Raw genomic sequence first — 24,755 nt, 5'->3', positions numbered from 1 at the left:
CCTGTTTTTTTTATTCAACTTTGAAGTCTTTGAACTTGCCGAGCAAAAAAAAAAAAACAAAAAAAGAACAAAAAAGCAGCCAGCAAGAATTGAGTGTCAGTGGGCGCCTAAATGTATGCAGCGCGCTGCAAAAGCTGCTCGAACGGTTTAAAAATGATGCAAATTTGTTTAGCATTTGCCGATAAACGCTACTGAGTGGATTGCTGAGCCACAAAAAAAAACGAAGAAAAAGAACTCCCAAGTGAGTGTGTCTGTGTGTGTGTGTGTGTGTTTGTGTGTGTAAATGTGCTTCTGAGGAACGGTTGTGAACTATGGTAATGATGCAATCGCCAATGTCTGATTGCGGGCAGCCGGAAAGCCCATCGCTCTCGCAGCCCAACTCGCCGCCCGCCTCGACCGAGCCGGCGTCCCACTCGCCCAAGACGATTGCCCTGCTGAAGGGTGGTGGCGGTGCCGGGGCCACCGCGAGCACCACGCCGACCAGCAGCTCCCAGGACGCGTCCGAGCCGGGGGAGCTGCTTGTGCGCGGCGGCGGCGGCGGCGGCGGCACCTTTCTCGATCTGCGCGCCAACAGCAGCCACAGCAACAGCAGCAACAGCACCGACAGCGAACCGCTCGACGGGGAGCAGGAGGCGGCGGACGGCGGGTGCGACACGTTCGCCGACCAGCCGGGGGCCGACCCGCGGCAGGGCGCCTACTCGCCCGCGGACACTCAGCACACACAGCCGCCACCGTCCACCGGCCCGGACCGGTCGGTCAAGTTCTCGATCGAGCGGCTGAAGCACCTGGCGGACGGGCACGGGCTGGCGGTGCGGCACCATCACCCGCTGCACCATCACCAGTCGGCGGCCGAGCAGCTGGTGCTGGCGGCCGGCGGCCACTTCCCACCACCCGGCTCGGCCCATCCGCCGGTCGGCCCGGGCGTGTCTGTGATACCGTCCGGCGCCGTGCTGCCCCCGCTGCATCCCGCCGTCCTGCACCCGGTGCATCCGGCGCACCCGGCCCACCATACGCCGGTGGCGGCCGGTGTGGCCCCGCTGCAGCCGTCCTCGTGCTTTCCGCACGCGTCCGCGACGGCGGCGCCCCATCCCCATCAACACAGCCACGGCCATCAACGTCACCATCAGGCGGCGATCGCGGCGGCGGCGGCGGCGGCTGCGGCGGCTGCGGCGGCTGCCGTCGCTTCCGGCTCCAACCATCCGGCGCAACCTCACCAACAGCACCAGCAGTCGTCCCCGCACGATCCCACTGCGAGCCCGCCCGGTCAGCCGCCGCCGCCGCCGCCGCCGGTCCTGCACCCTGGCCACCCGTTCGCTATCAAATATCCGGCGGGCAGCGCGTCGCCCACCGATCTCGAGATCGAGCGGTTCAAGATAGCGCGCACCGCGATCAACAGTACGGCCGCGTTCGCGGCGGCCGCCGCCGCCAAGGAGCTGTCCGACATCGGGTTCAGGATACAGCTGCAGGACGGTGCCGGCCAGCACCACGGCGGGTACGCGCGCAGCGACACCAGCGAGGAGCTGATCGTGGACGGCAACGAGGAGAGCTCGCAGGACGGCATCTCGGTAAGTGTGGCTGCAGGTGCAACCAAAGATGGACAGATGCTAACTAGCCGCTTAGGGAGCTGTTGTGGCTGTAGAAAGACACCATTTCCGAAATTATGAGGTCCACCAATTCTAGAAAAAAAAATTTGATTACAACATCTGAGACGTTATTCGTACCTGTGGTAGCTACTTGCGTCCTTGCAGTAGTTCACCTTTATATATCTCTCTCTTTTATTTGGAGTTCTTGAAGCACACGCACCTAATTCCAATAAAATATAACAGCGGCTAAAACCTAATGACCGAACTCATTTCTTGTCTTTAAAATACTGAAGATCTTCTCGTTCTTTTTGGGTAATGTTCCCGGTGAATTCCCTGAACTGAATTCTTAAGTTCAGAGTACCTAAGGAATTCAATATCTGATACAGTTTGAAGAATGATATCGATGTAATCTCCTAGAGTGACAGTATTTCTTGGTTAATATCGTCAGAGTAGCATCGTGTTACACCAGGACATATCCAAGACGGGATCACTGCCACAGTTTCAAGAAGATATTCATTTACAAACGTATAAATAAGCTTTCCAAACAGACTCTCAATGCATAGGTGTGCTTTGAGGTTTATTTTTGAATGTTTATTTTGTGATGCAGTGTAAGATATATTTGAATGAGTGACCCACTAGTAGTTAGTTTCAGGTGCATTGCACGAATTTGGCTACATTCAACACGTTTTGAGTGCACTCGTCCGAGGATCCGAGATAGAACTTCCGTGTTCTACGAATGTAGTGCTTCGATAGTGTGATAACAAGGGAGACTGTTGTGCTTAAATGTGGTGACGTTCCAAAACCAACCAGTACAGTTGTCCGTCCATGTGCATTCTAAAAAGTGGCGAAGTCTGTGTCTTACTATCATCATTATAGCGTGAGATAATGATATCCAATTGGGTTACAAAAATCCTTATAGGACAAAATAATACTGTTTTAGAGCCTCGAGATCTTAGCCCCCATCTATTGCCATTAATGTTTGAGGATATTTGGGAGATTGTATTTCTCTTATTTACCTTGAGTTTTAGCACAGTATATCTAGGGCATAGTGCTATTCTGCTGACTGACATCATGGCATGAGTCAATTTGTTTCTACTGAGATGATCCCAAGAAGATTTCTTTACAGTTAAAATGTCTTGTCTTGTCCGTTTTACGTCATCCTCTTTGGCGCGTCAACCTATCTACTTACCTCGAGCTCTGCCTGGAAAGCAGCAGTTGAAAGCATCATCCACGGAGCTCGACGGCTCGTAGCAGAAGAGTTGTTTGTTTGTGAGAAATTTTGTTAGAGGACGAAATTGATCCACAAACTTCACGAGTGTCGCCATTTTACATAGTCCAATACGCACGTACATCAACATTCTCATTTGGGTATTATTTCTCTCTCTCTCTCTCTCTCTCTCTCTCTCTCTCTCTCTCTCACCAGGGCTGCCCGGTGGACCTGACGCGCTCCATGGACAACGGTGGCGACACGAAGCCGCACGCCATCCGGGACACCGACAAGGAGGCCGCCTCGAAACGGTTGGCCTTCTCGGTGGAGAACATCCTCGACCCGAACAAGTTCAACGGCAAGCAGCACTGTGCGTCCGGGGGTGGTGGTGGCGGTGGCGGTGCCGTCACACCCATCAGCGGCGGCATCTTCGGCCCCAAGCTGAACGGGACCAAGCTGGGCGGGCCCGCGCTCAACGGTGCCGCCGGTGGCAACTACGCCACCAACAACAACAACTGTACGGTTAACAACAACAATAACAACAACAACAACAACAACAGCATCAACCACAACAACAACGCCAAGTTCTGGGGCCAGACCGGTGGGCTCGAGCGGGACGACAAGCTGGACGACGATCACAGCGATTCGCGCTCCGGTAAGTGCTGCAGTGGGACTGGGCGAGCAAAGGGGGAGATGGGGGGAGGAAAAGTCTAGCGAAGGGTTGATGTTGTTGTTTTTTGTTTGTTTGACTTGTCCCCGCCATGTGCTGTGCGCCGGAAGAGCAAAAACATATCATGTCGCATTAGGGGCGCGTACAAGTGTCAGTGCATCGGACCGTTGCGTTGGCCGCAGTGTATCAACAAACAGGAAAGCCAGTGTGTGTGTGTGTGTGTATATGTGTGTGTGTGTGTGTGTGTGTGTGTGTGTGTGTGTGTGTGGTGTGTTGTGTGTGTGTGTGTGTGTGTGTGTGTGTGTGTGTGTGTGTGTGTGTGTGTGTGTGTGTGTGTGTGTGTGTGTGTGTGTGTGTGTGTGTGTGTGTGTGTGTGTGTGTGTGTGTGTGTGTGGTGTGTGTGTGTGTGTGTGTGTGTGTGTGTGTGTGTGTGTGTGTGTGTGTGTGTGTGTGTGTGTGTGTGTGTGTGGTGTGTGTGTGTGTGTGTGTGTGTGTGTGTGTGTGTGTGTGTGTGTGTGTGTGTGTGTGTGTTAGAAGGAGTAAAGCAAACGCAACCAAGCTCCAAAGCCCAATTTGTTGCAACCAGTCAACATCAAAATCAACCTTTAAATAAACAAATTACTACCAACGGCGCCTTAATCTATGCAATGCGTGTTGCAAAATTAGCTTTCTATGGCGCTTCAAGCGATTGATTCGCCTATTCAGCGACGGACGGCTGCCGTCTTGGTCACGACAACGTAAAACCAGGTGGAAAAACCAGTGTCCCTATCCCATGTCTTGACCGGCACCGTTCGGTCCGACCGACAGCATCTTGTTAAGCCCTGCCCGTCCGAACCTCCGGGCCGGGCGGGCCAAGCTGGATGAAGCCAACTATTAGCTAATCGAAGCTAACATTTCCACCTTCTCCCAGCCCGGCTCTGTTTACACCGCTCCCACGATGAGTGCCAAAAATGGGTCCAAAAAGCCAACAACTGTCTAAAAGGGGCTTAGCTGCGCCGGTACATCTGTTGGACACTGGTCACTGTGGAGCGAAACCAACGAAATAAAAAAAAACAGTCCACTCAAAATGTCCGGCAACCTGAATGGCTGAACGCAGATCGAATGGTTTCCTGAGCCGCGCATTACACGACTTCTACAAATAGATTCCACCGGTGCCGTGCCATGCCGTGGATGCAGTTCCCGGTGCCCGCTGGATGCAATACGCAATTCGTCGGCCATTCTTGCCAAGAGCGCGCGCGATAAACGTGTACCGTATGCAACAAAAAACTCCCCAAATCCTTGCATCAAAATCTTTTGCAAACTGCAATGGTGCACACGGGGTCCACGGATGTCGGAACCGAGCCTGTCGTATGGGTGCAGTTTCAATGGGCTTAGCCTGCCGTGATGGATGGGGAGGGCAAGAAAAAACTCTCCGTCCCGGTTGGTTTGGAAAGCAAATCACGGCCGCATCACGGATGGGAGTGGCAAGAACCGACCAGAAGGACCAGCTGCATAGCATTGAGGCAACTGCAACTGAAGCTAACGATATCGGCAGCTTCCTCTATCTCTTTTTTTTAATCTCTCTTTCTCTGCTCCTGTTCCCTGCAATTCAAATTGGAATTGGCCAAAGAAAAACAAATCACACCGGTGCCTAACCTTTGGGCGCAAAGCCGAAGGTAGATCGCACTTAAACAAATAGCCGTTGCAGTGTTGTTTGCCGACATGCAGGCGCTATCAGGCGCCGTGCACTGCCCGGCTGCATGCAACTTTTCTAGCCGACTGTTTTTTTTTTGTTTTCGTTGTATCGCGCTTTGCATCAGCTCGTCGCGATCCTTCTTACTGCACACTCCACGCCTTGGCGCAGTCTCGTCGCTCGATTAAGTGACACATGCACAAACACACACACACACACGCAAACGCTCTGCCAACCAGTGACGCTCGCGAAACCGTTCCCCACACTTGCCGGAAACCCAGACGTGACCGGGGAGCCGATTGTTTTCCTTTGCAAATCGAAAAACCGGATCACACTCGGCCACTATCGCCAATTTCCAATTTGCGATGCCTCCCCGCTATGGTTGTTGCGGATGAGAGGGGAAGGATGGAGATGGAAGCATTTTTCCACTTTTTATTTTTGCTCTCCCTCTCCCCCCGTTTTTGTTGGCATTTCTTTCGCTCGGCGCTGCTCTGGGCAGATTTCTGGCTCGGTCATCTGTCTGGCCGTTAGCTGATATTGGCGGTATCGCTGCAAGCGTGCTGGTTGCATTTTGCAGTTTAATTTTTTGAAAATCGATACGCGCGGTACCATTTTTTTTTGTTTTTGCAATTGAGACGCTGCTGCCGCTGTCCGATAAGCGATCCATTTAGGGGTCGTCAGCAAAATCGTTTGCGGGACATTTTGCTTTTTATTTGGCGTACCCGTACATTTGAGTTTGTTGTCTGGTGGTTTGAAAACGAGCAATGGTATGATTTTTGTAATGTGTAGTAATATTGAAACATTAAAACAAAGCTGTTTTTTGCACCAATACCTCAGAAAACCAGAGTTTTGTCGAACGGGTGGCATACATTTAGGCGCATCAGTACCAAATGTTTGTTGCTGGTTTATGCTTTGACTGCACTCGAGTCGAAACATGTTGGCTACAGTCCCACCTTAAAGTATAAAAAAATGATGTAGATGTGCGTACTCCTGGTGATGTCTTGCAGTCCCAACAATAAAAACCAACCAATAAATCCGTTTTCTTTTTCCAAGCCAACAAGCTGAAATTGCATTCTGTCAGTGGAACAATATTCAAAATCCGGGTTGTATCGATTTTAACAATTACATTTCGCTATTTTGGATTTCATAATTCGTATACACACATAGACACACAAAGCATTTTAAAATCGTTTTGTCTTGTCTTTATTTTGTATAAAATAGCTTAAAGTATTTTTTAGTAAGTTTTGAAATATCAATCCAAACAAATGTTAACCTTTTTTGACGTAATATTTATGGTTCAGTGATTAAAAAAATATCAATCCTTCATCGAGCATGCGACGATTCCGCATTTGTTTACAAACTTAATAAGCTGAAATAATTTAGGCTAAAAATCTGAGGCTAACTTTGCATTTTGGATGGAGTGTTGACGTGCTTTCAGCCGCCAACTGTCATACTCCATATGAAAGAAAGATAGATTTCAAAGGTTTCAACTAAAATCAAATTGAAAGTTCACTTTAGTTATCACATAGCATACATCTAGGCGCACCTTAGACTTATTTTTACTTAACTTACAACGTTTAGATATTTAAATCATGCAATGGAGATGAGAGGGACCTAACGCACTGAGCTTGTTTTCTCAATTAAAAGGGCATACCGAGACGCCGAGTAGATTGAGTGATATTTTTGTACTGCGATTTTTCTGAAATTATGCTCAATTTAAAATATTTACTGCAGCTACACAAATGAAGCTTTTTTATCGTATTTTGTTTGTAGAGCTTTGCCAATAACTTTTGGTCGTAGAATTTGAGCAGCATTATGCAAAACATTATTTGAAAGAAAAACAAACAAAAAACTTCAGGACGAAAATACAAAAAAAAAGTTTAGTAAGAATATAACATACATTTAGGCGCATTTCGTTGTACTTTAATTGTGGAATTCGGACTTCCAGCTTACACTCGATTACAATGGCCAGACAGAAAAGACATGTTATGAAGGCAGTTACCAATTACAGTGCTAGTATTGTGCAGTAGTTAAATGCTTGCTAGTGAAGGCGTGAAGCGCCTGAATGTATGCAAAACAAAACAAAAAACACATTATTTAATTACCAGAGCTGATATTTCGAAAACGATTCACAAAGCATTCTGCTGCAATTAATCAACCTCTTTTGTGCGACAAATAGCATACATACAGGCGCACAAGTGTATCGCTTGATTTGTAATGTCACACGCGAAGGCTGTTAAACCGTAGCTACTACCACATTTACTTTGAAATAGTGGTAGCGTCGTCCATTTTTTACTGCACTTCGACAAAACAAAACCCTCTCGAAAAGTGAGTAAAGGCTACACACACACACACAGTAAACCATCATTACCACCCACAGCGGCAACCAGTGCAAACGGTCACCACTTTGCCGACCGAGTTTGCAATCGATTAGCGTGCAAATCGTGGCTAATTATAATTACCGTACACTGGCTGCACGCCCATGCACGCGTGGTTTTGATTTGTGCCGCTCTCATACACACACAACACACACACACACACACACACACACACACTCACACGTCTGCATCGGCACCGGTTGTGTAAAATGGTGGTAAATGTTTCCCTTTTTTCGCTGCAGGCTAAGTTATGGAATGACTTTTTGGTGCATGTACACGCACAGCCCGTGTGTCTGTATGTGTGCATATGTGTGTGTGATATACGTACAACCGTCCACGCGGGTACGGGTCACTGTACTGGGCGTTTGCTTTCATAGTACGGCAGCAGTTGGCGGCAACGGGACGATGGCGAACGCGAACTATTTATAAATAAAATATTGATCAATATTTAGTGGGCCTAATTAGTGCCGGTTTTAATTATAATTGTCCCACCCTATTAAAATCTCACCCACCGCACACACACACACATACACCCACAGAGAGAGAGAGAGAGAGAGAGAAGGTGTTAAATGAACACACTAGTACAGTCACTAGCCGCCGACGGGTGAAGCTGTTTGGAAGCTGTAACGTAATGTCGATCATTGGACCCTTCACCATATACGTGTATGTGTGGGGACTGGCTCACTCTATCGTTGCGAAACATTGCCGTCACACAGGTGCTGTGATTACAAATTAAAAACACGCACACATTGCGAAACGCACCGGCAAGCTGCCGGGGGGCGACCAACGAACTGTTTCGGCACTTCGACCCGGGCGTATAAAGTAGCCCAAAGGCGGAGGTTCGGTTCTGTGAAGGTGTAAAATGGCTTACTAACTCTCCTCTCTCTCTCTCTCACACACAACGAACTCGGCGCATGGATTTTCAGTGTGTGTGGAGCGTGCGGAGTAGTAGATTGGATTGAAAAGGGCTCACACGACACACTAGATTGACACCTCCCACAGCCCACTGGTACACGCACACAGCAAACGTGCAGAAGAAATCAAAGCCCTTTCCTTTCTACCATCACACACACACACAGACGTACATGAATAGAAATCCTAGTAAATCCTACGCGTGTTGCTTCGTTGGCGCAAAGCCCAAAACTTTACAACCCACGCGCGGACAGGGCTGCGGCTAACCGAACTTACTTAAATCCTTCCACCCTTCTGTTGGGGGGAGGAGGAGGCAGAAGTTTTTTTTTGCTTCACCTTCTTTCGAACTCTTTCGATTTGGTGCGAAAAAAGGGGGGGCGCAAAAGGAGATGTTTTGCAGTTTGCTCCGGTCGCGACGATTTCCGATCGGCAGCCATCTTCAGCCGACCCCAACACGGACTTCCGGGCTCCGGTTTGACGGTTCACGGTGTCATTAATTTAATTACACGGCTGAGTGGCGGCTCCGGAGTAAGCACGGCAGGGATAACGAGTTTCCGCTCCAATGGCTCGCCTGGCACGGCAAACCGCAACCCGAAAGGGGTTTTTTTTCCTGCGGACGGAGGGGGAAAGGGGGGCAGTGATTTGAAGGGGTTGGATGAAAACCGCAACCTGGAGGAGGGGGGGGGGGCACGCCGGTTTGGAATTTTAATTTCCACCGCGTTTGCCGAAGATGGTCGTTGCTTTGCTAGTCAGGATTATTGTGTATTAGTGTAGTTAACCGAAATTGGAATCGCACAGGTGGGAGCGGGGGAGTGGGGGGAGGGATTAGCGCGTAGACAACGGTGCGAACAAGGGCTGCTTAAGGGCTGCTTAAACGGGGAGCGCCTGGAACGCTTGTGCACAATGCGAAAAGGGGTTTTTAATGGACCATTGTCACGTCGTCGTTAATTATTTCATCATTTACCACCGCCGCCCATTGCGCGATCGTTTCCGAAGATGGTGTGACAGCCGTGTTTGTAGGATGTTATACTTTGGGTGGGAATGCTTTGACGCTTTGACAGCAGCGGCAGCAGGTAGCGGCCAATCGATTCGAGCAAAGTTTGATTGACTTTTTCCAAGCCTTGCAGCTGTCAAACACGCAACCGAAATGTAAACAATCTTGTTTTATAGGGCAATGTTGTCTATGCTTGTTTTTAATATCGCCAATTTTTGCGAGGCAGGATTATGCCGAAAATTTTTTTAACATCATTGTATGACTGTGATGAATAAAATGCTGCAATTTTTGGAGCAAAACGAAACACACATTCTGTAGTCTTTGTACAAATAACGCCACATAACGCTTTAAATCTGTTGAAAATAATAAAGTTGAGCTGCTTTGGAACGTTGTCCTGAACAGTAAGCAAACATTGGACGACCAATCGTGACGTCAATCTCAACAGTTGCATTAAGGAGTTCAGTTGGTGGAATACAGAGCATTTCGTCGTTCCAGGATTGAAACCATTTTTGACGGTCGAAAGAATTATAAAATTCGACCAGAAGGGAAGGTATGCAAATGCAAATTTGACAGTTGATATGTCTAATCAGTACAATTTGCCCAAAGAACTGTCAAATTTAGAAACTAGAGGTACTAGAGGTACTGTGTATCTCGGGGACTACCTTTAATACAGAGGTCGAGTCATCCCGAACATTTGATCAAAAACCGCGGGAAAGTGTTGACATTTGGATGAAACAGCTTAAAGAGTTTTACAGTTTAATCGCAACATGAATTCAGGATTTAGTAAGTGGTGGATGTATGCAGTGCTCTGAATACATTTTCGATCATGTTTACAACGTTTTTTTTTCATTTATTCTTTTAAAAAAATACGAATATCAAGAAAAGATAGAAATTATAACAAGCGCAGTGCCCAAAATTAGGACGGAATCACGTGCATCTCATTAGGGCGAAAACATAAATAATTGTGGTCTTCCATATTAACGGATGTTTATATTATACGTGCTCATTTCTTGGATGTTAATGTAAGAGAAGGCAACAAGCTAAACTCGACCAAAGCAATCAAATCAGCATGGAGATATCTACTGTTTAGTAGCGTTTGAAAAATTTTCGGAAGTAGCTCAGCATTATAAATAACGTTTTAATTAAGACAAACGCTCTTTTTTCGGCTAGCTTTAGAGGAATTAAAATGAAAAGAGATGTTCATCCTTTGGTTTACTATATACAGTCAGCCCAAAAGGTGTTCGTCTACCTGAATATTTTACAGAAAAAGGCGAATTATGGCCGCAATATGCATGGGGTGGTAAAAGTAATCAAGGGGTTTGATAAAGGTACTATCAATACACACATACTGCTAAAAATGAGCATTAAAATAAAGCAATAACAACTAAATTATTTTTAAAAAAACTAAAAAAAGTCATTTGATTGGTGCGCAAAAAGTATTCGTCTATCAGACTTTTGGCGTAATATGTGTATGAAAACAAAGGTTATGGAATAAAAAAATGTCCTGATCTTGTTTTTTTTTTATAGCATTTATGACTATTGGTGACTACTTGCACAACGCAGGAACTCATTTGAACCTTAAAAAAGGCGTATTTTGACCCACTCTTCCTACTTGTCTTGTTTCAATTAATCTCTGGGAGAAATATTGCATTTCCGGATCACGTGGCCTAGTTCCATTGAAAAATTGGCAATTGATATCATATTGAGAGTCTACCAAATCGTTTTCATCAGTATGGTTTCAGCAGGTTTGGTACTTTGGGCAAATGGCAATACTCTGTATGTTCTCCAGCTCGACTGTTCTTGAAACATGTGGTACTTTTTATGTACTATTTCTCAGAACTGGCTCCCAGAGTACTTAAAAACTGCATGAATATGTTTCCCCATCTCGTCTCCTATCAATTTGAATTATTTTTCTAGCTCACCTTTCCTCAATGAGCCCTGGTGCAATGGCACCATCGTGCTATCGGTACACGAGATTTTGCTGCTGCGTCTTAGTAGACTGTTTTCGCTATGGTAGACGTCGGCCGCATAACCTTGGCGATTTAAACATGCTTTAATATGTTAGTAGAGCCTAATTTCAAATAAATTCCTGAATTATTTGATGCACCTTAACAGATTTGGCTACTTTCTGGGTATGGTATTATTCAAACAAAACATGTTTGTAACAACTCACTCATTCAAGCTATTACATGACCAGCTACGACGAAATGCAGCATGACCCATCAGCCAAATGTGACCCATCTATTTTCCTGTTCTTATTGGCCATCACAAAATGCACTAACTACTGAGTAATATTTAGTTTTTAGGACATTAAACCGCATCTTTCGTTAGATTAACCGTCAAGAATGGCTGATTACATGGCAGTTTGTCACACAATTAGTGTCAGAAAAATGCCCAAACTCTGAGCAAATGAAGGAACGAGACCTCCCACACATTTTGTAACCTTCAAAAAAGGGTAGAATAGGTTATGCATAAGTTAAAGATACGATTTTCGCCATCATGCTCCAATCATTTAACTACCTCGCCTTTAGTGCCTCTCTGACCGCTGGAAATGCAATGGAAACAACAGAAATGCTTTAATTTAGAAGGAAGTCACCAGCAAATTGATAATAATTTATTTAATTCACGTGTTTGTCCAGCGTAAATAATTAAAAAGCTAGATGGACGAATACTTTTAGCGCGCCCATCAAACGACTTTTTTTTAGTCTTTTTTTAATGTATTTTGGTTGCTATTGCACTATTTAAATGCTTATTTTTAGTAAAACGTGTGTATTGATGGTCCCTTTATCAAACCCCATCATCACTTTAGTCGCCCCATACGTACTGGGGCCATGATTCGTCTTTTGCTGTAAAATATTCAGATAGACGAATACTTTTTGGACTGACTGCAGGTTTACTGGCAAAACAAAATCTACGACCTTGTGAACAGCTTGTTGTCAGTTATCCGGAATTTCCGCCTGTGCGAACGAAGACATGCGTGTAGGCATGTTTTTAAGGTCTACCTTCGATTTTTATAAGTTCCTCCCCAGTTATCGGGTCAAAATTGTTGAAGTAGTGCTTTGATATCATGCTGGTTCAGCAATTCTCGATGGGACACAGCTGGGAGAAGGTTCGCGTACTAGGGTGTCATATCGAAAGTCCGCCAAAATTTGTCTAAAATGATCGCATCGAGTGTTGGCGTCATTGCTTGCCGCTGTGAAGCCAGTTGACGCGATTTCTGCTTCTTCAAATGTTTGTGCATGTTTCCCAGGTACTATTTATCTGTTTGGCTACTTACATCGACCTTCCCAGCCAAGTGAACGGAGCATTGTAGCCACTTTTACCTCGGGCATCATCTTTCTTGGGAGCTTCTAGCCGCTCAAGGTCGTCAGGCATTCGGAACTTGGCTTTCTTTCGATGCTTACGTTATTTACGTTATTTTACGTTATTATTCACGTTGCAAACATTATTTACTTAAGGTTGAAGTGCCGTGTTTAAATGCAGCTGAACACTATTTACCGTTTAATGCAGCTGAACATTGTAAGGCCCGAAAGCGGAGTAAGTGACCAGCTAACGTTAATCAAAATTATTCGTCTTTTGATGGAAGATTGACAGCAAAAGACGCTATAGCATTCTTTGGACCTTCAAGGGTTACCTATAAATTATGTTACGTTTAGTTGTGCATTCAGATGTGAGATTATTTTCCATAAAGCTCTTTTCTTCGAAGTAGAAATGATCTTGAGTGAGTACCAAACCCATCAGGAAGGTAAAAATCGAAAATGAAAGCTTACTAATGCCACAAACCATTATCACATCGAGCTTCTACTCAAACCACGTCGCTTCTCATCAACACTATATGCAAAACTAAAACAAAAGCAAGGAATATATGGTTCAACATATGAGGTCACACAGTTGCTATCCTACACAGCTCCCAGGTGCGTCGACACTCTGCAGTTCAGGTTCCGCGCGCTCCCAGAAGCGTGGCCGCATTGCAGCAGCTCCCGCCGATAGCCGGCTCAATCAATTACAGCGTGGAGCGTGCAGGATTTTGTTCGAAAAAGCGCTTTTGGTGTTGTGTCACCGCAGCAGCAACGATTTACAGCACCCTAGCTAGGGGGTCTCGATGCGATAATGCACCACCAACTCTCCATTTTTGGATCCTTCCGAGAGATCCGGGTGTAGCATGCGCAATTTGTACATTGATTACGAATAAATATTAAACCCCCCTGCCGGGCGAGGAGTCGCTGCCTATGGTTGGCGCGGTGCATCGTAATCGTAACGGTGCAACTGGGACCTGGACCATCGCCCATTGGAGCAGAAATGCTGGGTGGTGTGGAGTTGGCATTTGCCTGGCACTGGTTGGCCCAAAATACTCAACAAAGCGTTTAAGCTGCTTCATTGGCCCGGTGCAGCTCGCTCGGACGACCATTACCACATTGTGCCATTGGAGTGGATTCCCCCCTCTCCTCCCACAAAGCACCAACCGCAAACCACACCAGGGACCATGGATCGTCCAAGGGTTCGTCCGTGTACCGACGCATTATCCGGGCAGCCGCTCCATAATAGATGATATCGTACCAGAACACCGGTGCACGACAAAACCGGCCGGATTAGATTATGGTCAGAATACAATGTTTGAGCGCGTGTATGTGTGTGTGTATGTAGCCATAATTAAAGGACTTAGTACGCACAGGCTGGGTAAAAAGTGTGTGGACAAACAGGGCGCATCGGGCGAAGCCTCTCGCCGGCGAAGATCCTGGAGCACAGATTAAGTCCTGCATTTCTTATCCACGCAAAAAGGGGCCGTTGTCCATTGTCACAGCATGCTGCTCTGCTCCCATTATGCTGTGGGTTATTTAATTATTTACTGTTGGCAACCCATCGCCCGGGGCCGCGTTGTCGGATAAACAATTGCGACAGCATTGCCAGTGCGAAGGTTTTCAGGTTTTGAGGCCGGTACAGAAATACCGGCAGTACTGCACAGCTCCTGGAGCACCCTGGGTCAATCTAGGTCTCAGAATCAATAGCCCAGCCCCGAGTCACAAATTGCTCCACAAAGAATGCCGGATGCAGGGTCCCGGGCATGCAACAGCTCCACTCGATCTGTGCTGACGATGACGATGATGATTTGTTTCTCACAGCCGGACAGCAAACGCCGGCACTGATAATGGAGCTGTGCACTGCCACTATCGCACCAATCTCGCCGGCCTCGCCGTCGGCCGCAATCAAAAAGGATCCAATTAAACGTACCGACTGGGCCGTGGTCTGGTGATTATCCGGTTGCCCGCGCGAATCTCCATTTGCAAAACGCCCTCTCAATGGCAGATCCAGATCCGGGCGTGCCTGGTGCGGACAGATAAACTTCCCGGTTCGTGCTTATGCTAAACTGGGGCTCGCATTCAAATGTTCCACCCGACAAAACCCTACCCAAACACACTGCCCAGAAGCGCCGCATCTTGGGGATCGGTCGCCAACGCCCCATTTGGATCGATTTCCTCGGCGGTACGGTTGCCGGTAAAACTTGGCCCATTGTTCGCCAACTCCAAAGTGGCCGGTTTGGTCAGCGTTTGCTGGATGAATGCCGCCCAAACGCCCGGTAACTTATGTCCGACGGACGAGCGCTATCGATTAACCAACCGAGCCACCATTTTGTAGCCTCCGACCAACCGTGCACTATCCGACACTTAATCAGGCAGCGCCATCTAGCAGTCGGAACGGGGCCACCGTTATCGCCACGGCCACACTACTCCCTCCACTCTCGCCGTTCATTGCCAGGCGTGGGGCAGCTGCGAAATCCTCCCTCGCTCGCGCGAGTAATCATAATAATAACGCCGGCAGCTCTCGCAATCTCCCTGCTGAAACCCATTTCGAGCAGCGTGTAGCACCAGCCAGCCAATTGGGGTTGTTCGATAGCGGCGGGGGCGACACATTCACCGACGCCATGTTGTTGGTGATGATGATGATGATGGGACGCTTAATTTTAATACTCGCCCTCGCCCTCCAGCTCGCCCTCCAGCGGCGGCCGGCCGCAAAATGTTGGTAATTTTATGACGGTTTAGTAGAGTGCGCTAATTAATCGAAATTTTATAATTACCTGACTTCGCATCCACCCCCACCCCCGGGGGGCCGGGTGGTGGATGGGCGGGGGAGGGGGAGGGAAGGAGGGTAAAGTTTTCCTTCTCTGCTTTTTTGGACGGGAAGGGACCGACCACCGTTCGGCAAACGTTTATGGACGGTTTGATTCGAGGTGCAGGGAGTGAGAGTGAATAATTAGGGAGAGAGAGTGTGTGTGTTGAATGGACGAGAAAAACACACAACCATGACGGGCAGACATTTGCAGTGTTCGGTGTCGTTATGAAACCAGTCTACTATAACGCCTCCTGCTACTGCTGGGAGCGTTTCTTGGGTGCAGGCAGACCAAAAACCAAAAATGGCCCAATTTAAACGCTTCACTATTTTTAGCAGAAAGTGTATCTAAATTTAACACACACATACACACACACTCGTACATATATAAAGTAGTAATTAACTAAGGTATAGCTGGACACAGCGTATCCTTCCCGACACGCCTGGAGGTCTGCAATGGGGCGGTTTCGTTGTAATTTACAACGGATTTTTTTTTTTTTGTAATTTCCCCAACTAACTTATTCATAACCATCGGCATTCGATATGCCAGCTCCACCTTTCGGTAAGCGCCGCAATCTAATGGGAAGGTTTTGAAAACCTAGTAAAACATTCACGTTACATTACCGGACAAAACGTAATTTATTGCAAAACACACACACACACATACACACACTTCAAATTCGCCCGAAGGAATGTGAGGGGTTTGCCTTTAAAATGCTTTTCCTTGTAATGATTAAGACATGTTCAAAGAACTCCCACTGTCTGATATTTCTATTGCGCCCGCAGTTATGCAATGAGATGTTTTGTTGTGTGTTGAGATGTAATTTCAGCCGAAAAATGCGTTAGTTTCTCACTTTTTCAACTTGTTAAGGTTATGTTATTATTCATAACATTCCAATTGAACAGTGCCAACTTTCATATAACAACAGCAAAGGTAAACTTTACACCTCACCTAAACCGCCTAAAGTTTTGCGAATGGGGATTGTGAAAATTAATATCGATTTTGTTTTTAAAAAATAGTTAAATAGTGAAACTTAAAAAAAATCTCAAACCTGAAGTCTATCAAACAATTTGAAGCGATAGCTAATGAAACCCCATTTTGTTTCTGTTTATGCGTAAAGTCCAGCAGAGATTCTGTAGCTTTCTTTAAAAACTAGAACATGCTCGGAAATTGCATACCTTCAGGCGCCAAGCCGACGGGTAATGTTTGTTTTTCTTTTTTGAGTTGACAACTGAAACTGTAAAATTCCAACCACATATCAAAATTTTATGATAATGCTAGGTGAAATGTTTAGCTTAACTAGTATATTACATGAAATAAAGACTTTCCCCGAGTTACGCGAAAATGCGTTCCGAAGACATTTACGTAACTTGGATTTTCACGTAAACCAAATTTGATACTTTTATAAACTTAATTCCGTATTTTATACAGCTAAAACTTTATACAGCTAAAGCTTAAACTTGTAGTAAAAAATGAAATTTATTTGGCAATTAATAATTGATAGAGACAATTGTACTGATTTGACATCTAAACTGTCAAAATAAAGAATTCGTGTACAAGGTGTGTATTAAAGTGTATATTACAACAGCAACTTACCTATCTCTCTTATTGAGCTCCAGAAGAGGTAATTGGGCGGGTCTTGGACATGTTTTCAAAAGTAATTGTAATTTTTAAAAGTAAATGTGAAGATTAAAATCATTCTTTCCTATGATTTTGCTTCAAATATAGATATTCAACGGCCTTTAATGCAAGCTATTGAAATTCTTTCCATTCTAAAACCAAACAGAGACAGCCATTTTACTTCTACCTTTAATTGTGCTACATCTCTTCAATTATACTCGCTGTGTACTACTTAAGCTACTGTAAAGTCAAACTATTACAAACGAGCGTGTTAGCGTCACCTTCGATAAGTGCGCCAAAGTGTAACTAACACTTTCGCACGCAGTCCAGTGCAGTGACCGTTCGGATAGCGTCGGTGTGTGTGTGTATCTCTCTCCGCTAGGTGTATGTGACCCCGGTTTTGACCTAACCGTGCGGTCATTATCTGTCGCGGTGCCGCAGTTCAATTAAAGAGTTCATTGCGCGATAGTGTGTCTGTGTGTGCTTTTTGTGTGTGCTCTTCTGCGCCCGCTCTGTACCGCTGGCTAAGCTGCTCATCGTCGCGCGCCCAACAAAGGCGCGGGTCATTAGCACCCGTATCGGTCGAGTGGCCTGTGTGACGATATGGTGTCAGCAACTTTAGCGGCCACACAGCCCGACGGCAAAACGGGCCGAGGCTGTCAGCGCAAGTGCTTGGGTGCTTTTGTTTACCGCAGGACATCGATCGCTGTCGAAGGACCAAAGCGCTCATTTATGACACGTTGGGTAGTTGTTATTAGAATTAGCTTCTTTTTTGTTTGCTGGCTGCCACTGAGTGCTATCGAGTGTGATGTGCTCTTGTGCAGTGAGCAGTTGTTTTCGGCCTCTGGTAAGCAAGTGCGTCGCTTGATCGAGACTATTTGGTTTGACTTCGATTCCCAGGTTTTTTTTTTGAGCAATGGTGGTGCACGTACCTACGTAATCCTACCGACGCTATAATTGTAAATTGGAAAATAAATACTTTTGCCCTGCTGTCGTCCGGCGTGTTTGTCTCGCAAGCGTTCGTACACAGTTGTCCCGGAAAAATACATCGATCAAAGCGAAACCCTAGCTAGCCCCTTTAGTACCAGTAATCTCTGTGTGCGATAAAACGGCGAATTGAAATGCAATTAAAGGGAATGGTCCAACGGATGTACGTGTGTGTGTTGCAAGCTACAACTGTTTATCAAAACCCTGTCAACCCTTGGCAGCACGCGCAGTAACGTGCCGTGCCGACGGTCCCCGAAGGGAATTTGCCGGTCCCGCGCAGGACGAAGCATGTGGCGACCGCACGGAACATGTGTAGCAGCGGCAGAGTCACCAACCCTCGCTCGACGACACGCCGGTAATCTTGAACTAATTGATGGCAACTGCTATTCAATTACCCGCGCTGCAAACGAACGACCGAGCAGGACACAAACACGCACGAAACGACCGACCGAGTTGACAGCGATAATAAGAGTGCAGTGCAGTGATAGCCACCTGTCCTGTTCTGCGATGACCGGGCGTGCGAGTCGCAACCATCTCACGCACACATCTCTCTCCCAGAGCGTAACGCCCCCAAAATGGAGCCAAAAAAAAAATCAATTCTCTCCGGAAGCAGAGACGCAGCAAAAGACACTCAACCGCCAAACCAATCGGGGACAGCAACAAACTGCCTGTTCTTGGGATGGGTAAAATTAATTCAATTCGATTCCAATAAACCCCCGGGGCGTGCGGTTTGAGCCGAACGAGCCGTAACACCGGGGTTTTTATGTGTGTGTATGTATGTGGGCCGGTAATTGATTGAGGTGCGGATTGCCACTCAACGCATCTCTCTTCGGCGTCCCTGGCGCAATCGTTTTTTTTTTGGTTTAGTTCTTTACCTCCTCTCCCCCTTGATTACCTTCCTGTGTGGGCAAAGTGTGTGGCAAGGCAAGAAGACGTAACAAGCCGTGATTTTCGGGGCGGATGACCATTTATCTTGGCCCCTGTAGGCCGGTGTAAAGATCTGTCCCCAAACGGAGTTGAGAGTTGCTCTTTTCTTTTTTTCCGATTGCCCCATCGTTATCCTAATCCTGCCATGACACACACACACCATGCCGTCATCGCGATAATTGGTCCTTAGTAGTCTTGGTTGCGCATTTCTTGCATTTTTTTGCCTGCTTGCTTGCTTGCTTGCCAGCCGACTTGCGGGAGCGATTGCCTAGACGACCTCGGGCCTCGGAGCAGACGACGAACCTGAACGGCAAACCCAATTAATTGGATCAAATATTACTAAAAATCACTCACAAACGGACGGGCACGGCTCTAATGGATCGTTTTGTTGGTATCGTTCGGTAGTGACACTGCCATTGCCCTGGTTGCTGGTGCGAATCCCATTATGTTGTTGCTTTGATTTTGCTGTGCGTTCTTTTTTTTTTTTTTTGCTGTCTACTTTAGCAAAACGAGAAGGATATTTGTGCGAGCCGAAAACTGTCGGACCGTTTAGGTGTTTCCGTTCTTTTTTTTTTGTTGTTGCGCAATAGACATACACACACTCACAGTGACGAACCCCGCAAAACATCCTCCTTTTGTTTGGGCATGTGTGTGTGTGTGTGTGCGTTTGTGTGGGAAGCAACCAGAAGTGACATACGTGTCCGGGGCGGGATGGTGCGCGGCGCTACCCTTACCGGCAGCACGGAAAAGAGATTTTATGCAAATTGATTTCCGATTTAACGGTTCGGTGGAATTTACTTTTGCGTGCCCGGGCCCTGGCGATGGTTCCGTGATTTCGGTCTGATTAGTATTTCAATTCCCGCCTGTCTCTTCTTCATCTTTGTCCTTCTGGTGTCACTGCATGTGTGTGTGTGTGTGTTTGCGCAAAACCCAAATTGGGGGAGGTGAGAGTGAAATTAATTACTTCTTCAGCCAAGCATTCGATTCCTATTTGTGCTGTGTCTCCACGTTTTTCTCTGTCTCTCTCCCTCTCTCTCTCTCTCTCTCTCTCTCTCTCTCTCTCACTCTCTCTCTCTCTCTGTCACTCTATTTATTTCCTGAGCTGAGATTTGCAGACAGACAAGGATTCCCAAAATCCCAACCCTGAAACAGATCACAGTGCCAAAACAGGGGCAAATCCATAAACAGCGTCACGCAAAGCATGTGAATTTTTGCCTGCGGAAAATTGCGCTTCTCTCAATTGCGTGGCAGCTTTGCTTATCTCTTTTATTTTTGTTCTGTTTTTGTTCCTCAGAGAATTCGGGTTTTTTAATAAAAGGTAGATCATTGTCCTTGCATCCTAGTAAAAGCCATCACAAGCGATCTACTGTCGAGTGTATATATTGAAACTACGGACATCCAGTATATTTTTTTATTGATTTGCTCCATATCTAGTTCCCGGTCATGCCGAGAATAATTGCCATGATGTACTAGAGTCAATTAAAAATATGTCTGACTCCTAGTAGATCTAGATGTCAGGATAAATACCGGGGGCACTTTTGTTTCAAATCGTTTTCAAAGTAATTTCTTATATCATTCCTACAAATCTGGATCAGATGCTTTTAAGTACATCGAAAATCACCGTAGAGTTACCTAGCAACGTCAAAACAACGGCATTTCATGATATTGTTCGGGAATTTTCAGAAAAAATACTTATTTCATTCTGTTCAGCATAACAATATCAATATCACAGTGATAATAACAACAACAAAACTCAAGGATATTTGAGGATAGACGTGACCAATACCCTGATGGCCTTTCGGGAAATACGAGAATGAAAACAGCATTCAGAATTGGGTGTTCGGTCCTTACACAAAGTTAATAACCTAAACACGTTTATTGTATATGTGAATGTGAAGATTATCAACAACATTTTGAAGCTGTCCGTTATTCTTAACGTCCATAATTTGAAACATAAACTCGAAACAATGTCCGTAATAGGAATCAACATATCCTTGAAATTTAATGAGTTTTGAGTAAAGATATAGGAAATCTTTAGTTTTTTTCGTCAAACTCAAACATTTGACTTTTGCTTCAGTTTAATGAGTTAAGCTGAGGTACGAGGTATGATAGATTACATTTAAATTAAAATTTGAAATGGACACGTAATTTATGGACGATCCCCTAAACGAAAGGGTAGTTAACGCCTCTGTAACGATTTCCGGCCGTCCGTGATATTACATCATCCAGGAACCATCTGATCGGAAAGTGATACATTCGGGGTTGACACAAAAAAGGAAAAGAAAAAGACATCACATTGGAGGTTGCGGGTGGTTCGCCGCATTCAAACGCGAATACTAACCTCTGCACTAATCTATAAAAAGATAAAAAAAAAATTGTAAAATTTGTTCGGAACGGGATGCTCCCGGATGCAGCAAAAATGTCCTCACCGTGTGCTGCGATCTACATTTACGCAACATTTTCCCCGAAGCAGCTTGACAGCTTGATCCGCGGGTTTGTGGCACGAGCTGCTGCCGAAACTTTCCAGACTGTGTCCACGGGGCAACTACAACTTCACTTCACTTCTCCTCCGGCTTGCGACGCCGTGAAACTGATCCCACAACAACGGAAAACGGAACCGGCCTATCAGCAAACTTACCATCAACACTACGCAGCTACGCATAAACGTAACAACAAACACCCTTTTCCGCTCCAGGTGCCGGTAGAGTTTTAATTGCCATTTAAAACACACAGACACACACACACACAGAGTGTCGATGGAAAAACTTTTGTCTTGCGCGCGTTTCCTTCGCTCCCGCTATGTTTGTCACCACCGCAGCTCGTCATTGGGCGCATAAGACGAGCCGAGGCGAGCTCGGGACCGGAACTGCTTGCTCGATAAGCCGCGAGGCGTCGAACGGCATGCCGGCCGGGAATTGATATGTTTACTGAGCTAATAAATTGTTACGACCGGAAGGTGGCGGGCAATCTACAGCCATGTTTTGTGCGGAAAAGTTGGCCAAGAAAACAAAGCCTCCACAAGGAAAAGGGGGAATGTTTGACGGGCGGACGGGGAAGGGGGTATGTCAAGAGCGACGCATCGCTTCACTCACACCTAGGTTTTCCGCACGCTCGATGAATTCATAAAATAATTGCCATAAATTATAACGCCATCTTGACGCTCTCGCTCGCTCAACGCGCTCGCTCAGCCTACTCAATTACCTACTCAATTACCCGCTCCTGGGGCGGAGCGAGTTTTTGTTGCTTGGGTGCGGCAAGCGCGGGGCGAAACAAAGCAGGCTATTTTTGACACACGTGAGCTGCACGCCGGCTGTTTACGAGCTGCTTAAGAGCGAGGGAGGGGTGATACTTCCGGCGGCGACAACAAGCAGAGTTAATTAACGAGCTGTGATAGTGATTTGCGCTCCGGTAATAAACCATCATCATTTGTTTTCTCTCTTCCCTTCTCTCTCTCTTTCTTTCTCTTTCGCTCTCTCTCTCTCTTTCTCTCGGCCACACTTTTTTCGCACCACAGTGAAGGATGTGAACGATATCGACCAGGATGACATGGGCGACGACACGATGGGCAGCGACATGGACGACCACGCGAGCGAAACCGACTCGAAGAAGGACGGCTCGAACAATCGGAGCGGCGACGGCAAGTCCCAGGGCAACAGCTCCAAGCCGAGACGGTAAGTGGTCCAACCGAGGGGTCCAATCGAGGGGGCGAATGTGCACGAACCGCACGATCGATGACACGCGACGTTCTATTTTCGGACTTTCCGCCAGGGCCAGGACGGCGTTCACCTACGAGCAGCTGGTTTCGCTGGAGAACAAGTTCAAAACGACGCGCTACCTGTCCGTCTGCGAGCGGCTCAACTTGGCGCTCAGCCTGAGCCTCACCGAAACGCAGGTTGGTGCCTTCAGTGTCTGCTCCTAACCAAACGTCAAACGTGTATGCCGATCCGTCAATGAACAACCTTTCCATTCCATTCTTGCCACCCCGCGACAGGTGAAGATCTGGTTCCAGAACCGCCGGACCAAGTGGAAAAAGCAAAACCCGGGCATGGACGTCAACAGCCCGACGGTGCCGCCGCCCAACAGTGGCGGCTCGTTCGGGCCCGGCTCGTACGCCAGCAGCCTGCTCTACCCGCACGCCATGCCCTACCCGCCGTACGGGCCGTACTTCCATCCGCTCGGTGGCCACCACCTCGGCCACTCGCACTCGTAATCGTCCCTGCGTGCAGCTTTCTTCTCTCGGTTGTGCAATAAGCGTGAGCAGGGCTCCTCGTCTGCGAGAGCGACTAGGTAAAAGGTAAAACAAAAAAAACGCAACACAGAACCATTTCATTTAGGAGTATTAACGGAGAGCGAAAGAGAGATGTAGAGAGAGAGAGAGAGAGAGAGAGAGAGAGCGAGAGAGAGAGAGTGAGAGACAGAGGAAAGTAAGCGAAACAACAACAAAAACATAACAAAACAAATCAAAATTTTTAGCACGTAAGATCTACACTCGTAATCGGTGAAGCGTTCAACTGCAAGGAGAGCAACAAAAAAACACACACACAAAATTCCCGTTTATTTTTTCTTTTTGCAAACCCATTCGTCCATACTCTCCCCGTTAATCATAGACTTTTGGGGGAGGGAGAGCGAACCCACGGAGACCCAGAGCGACCCAACGGGATCCAGCGTGGTGCGCTCCGTGTGCTGGCGCTCTAGCAGTAGTGCATCACAGTCTTCGGCTTAGGTTTGTAAACGAAACTTTAGTAAATACCAAACAAAAAAAAGAGAAAAAAGGCAACGGTTGGATGCTACAGCGCTGCAGGTGGCGATTCCCCCGATGCCGCCACACACCATACGCAATGTACAGAGGTTAGGTTTAAGGCTTCCCGAAAGCAGATTCGTTGGCGACTACAACGCGTGAAGCAGAAGAAGAAAAAAGCGAGCTGTTTTGTTTTTAAAATATATATATAATACTTTACATAAGCGAATTGTACATTTCATCTGTAAAAAAAAACAACCCCAGCCACAACATGTCTATCGTGTCCTTAGCGCAATAGCAAAGAGCCCAAACATGAGAAAGAGAGAAAGAGAGAGAGATAGAGAGAGATAAAGAGAGCGAAAGGGATCGTGCATACGGTGATTGAGAGTGAGAGGGGCGGGAGATAACAACAGAAAATAATGAACTATAAAACAAACAAAAAACAACTTACAATACTTATGCAAAATCGGAACGATTGAGTCTTTGTTTTTAATTCTGAAATGCGTAGAAAGAAATGGGACTGTGTTTGTACTGGTAAGTATACCGCTTTACGTTCACGGATGTCGATTATTCTTGCATCTTGGGGGTTAATAGCTTCTCCAGGGATCAACGAGTCATCCAAGGGGATGTAGATTTGTCAATATTTGATGACCTTTCTTTGGCTCATAAATCTTACAGGATTCATGGATGCTAATTTATAAATCCTTGGAGATGCATTGATAGAGTTTGCCACATCATCTGTTACTGTTTGAGTAAGTCTACATCGAATGAATATCTACAATATCTACATGAATATCTACATCGTTAAACGTTCACGTTCTGATCCTATCAGAAAAAATCTTATGATCCAACTATCATATTTCAATCAAATTCCCAAAATGCTCTAGGATACTTAAGATCTTCACAAAACACACAAGAATCTTTGAAGAAACTTTAATTTTCGATGGATATTTGAAGTCTC

General features: G+C 46.4%; 1 protein-coding gene across 1 annotated transcript in view; it reads left to right on the top strand.

Moving 5' to 3' along the window:
* Positions 1–24,257, top strand: part of LOC121589638 (homeobox protein slou) — a 41,388-nt gene extending 17,131 nt beyond the window's left edge. The window contains 5 exon segments of the mRNA XM_041908717.1: positions 297–1,565; positions 3,007–3,445; positions 22,571–22,727; positions 22,825–22,948; positions 23,048–24,257. Of these exon segments, the coding sequence (XP_041764651.1) occupies positions 297–1,565; positions 3,007–3,445; positions 22,571–22,727; positions 22,825–22,948; positions 23,048–23,266 (2,208 nt within the window). The 3' untranslated portion in view covers positions 23,267–24,257.
* The last annotated feature ends 498 nt before the right edge of the window (positions 24,258–24,755 follow it).

This window comes from Anopheles merus, chromosome X (genome assembly GCF_017562075.2).
Source record: "Anopheles merus strain MAF chromosome X, AmerM5.1, whole genome shotgun sequence".
In the NCBI taxonomy this organism is placed as follows: domain Eukaryota; kingdom Metazoa; phylum Arthropoda; class Insecta; order Diptera; family Culicidae; genus Anopheles; species Anopheles merus.
The sequence above is the reverse complement of the archived record's forward strand: the minus strand, read 5'-3'. Positions and strand labels throughout refer to the sequence as shown.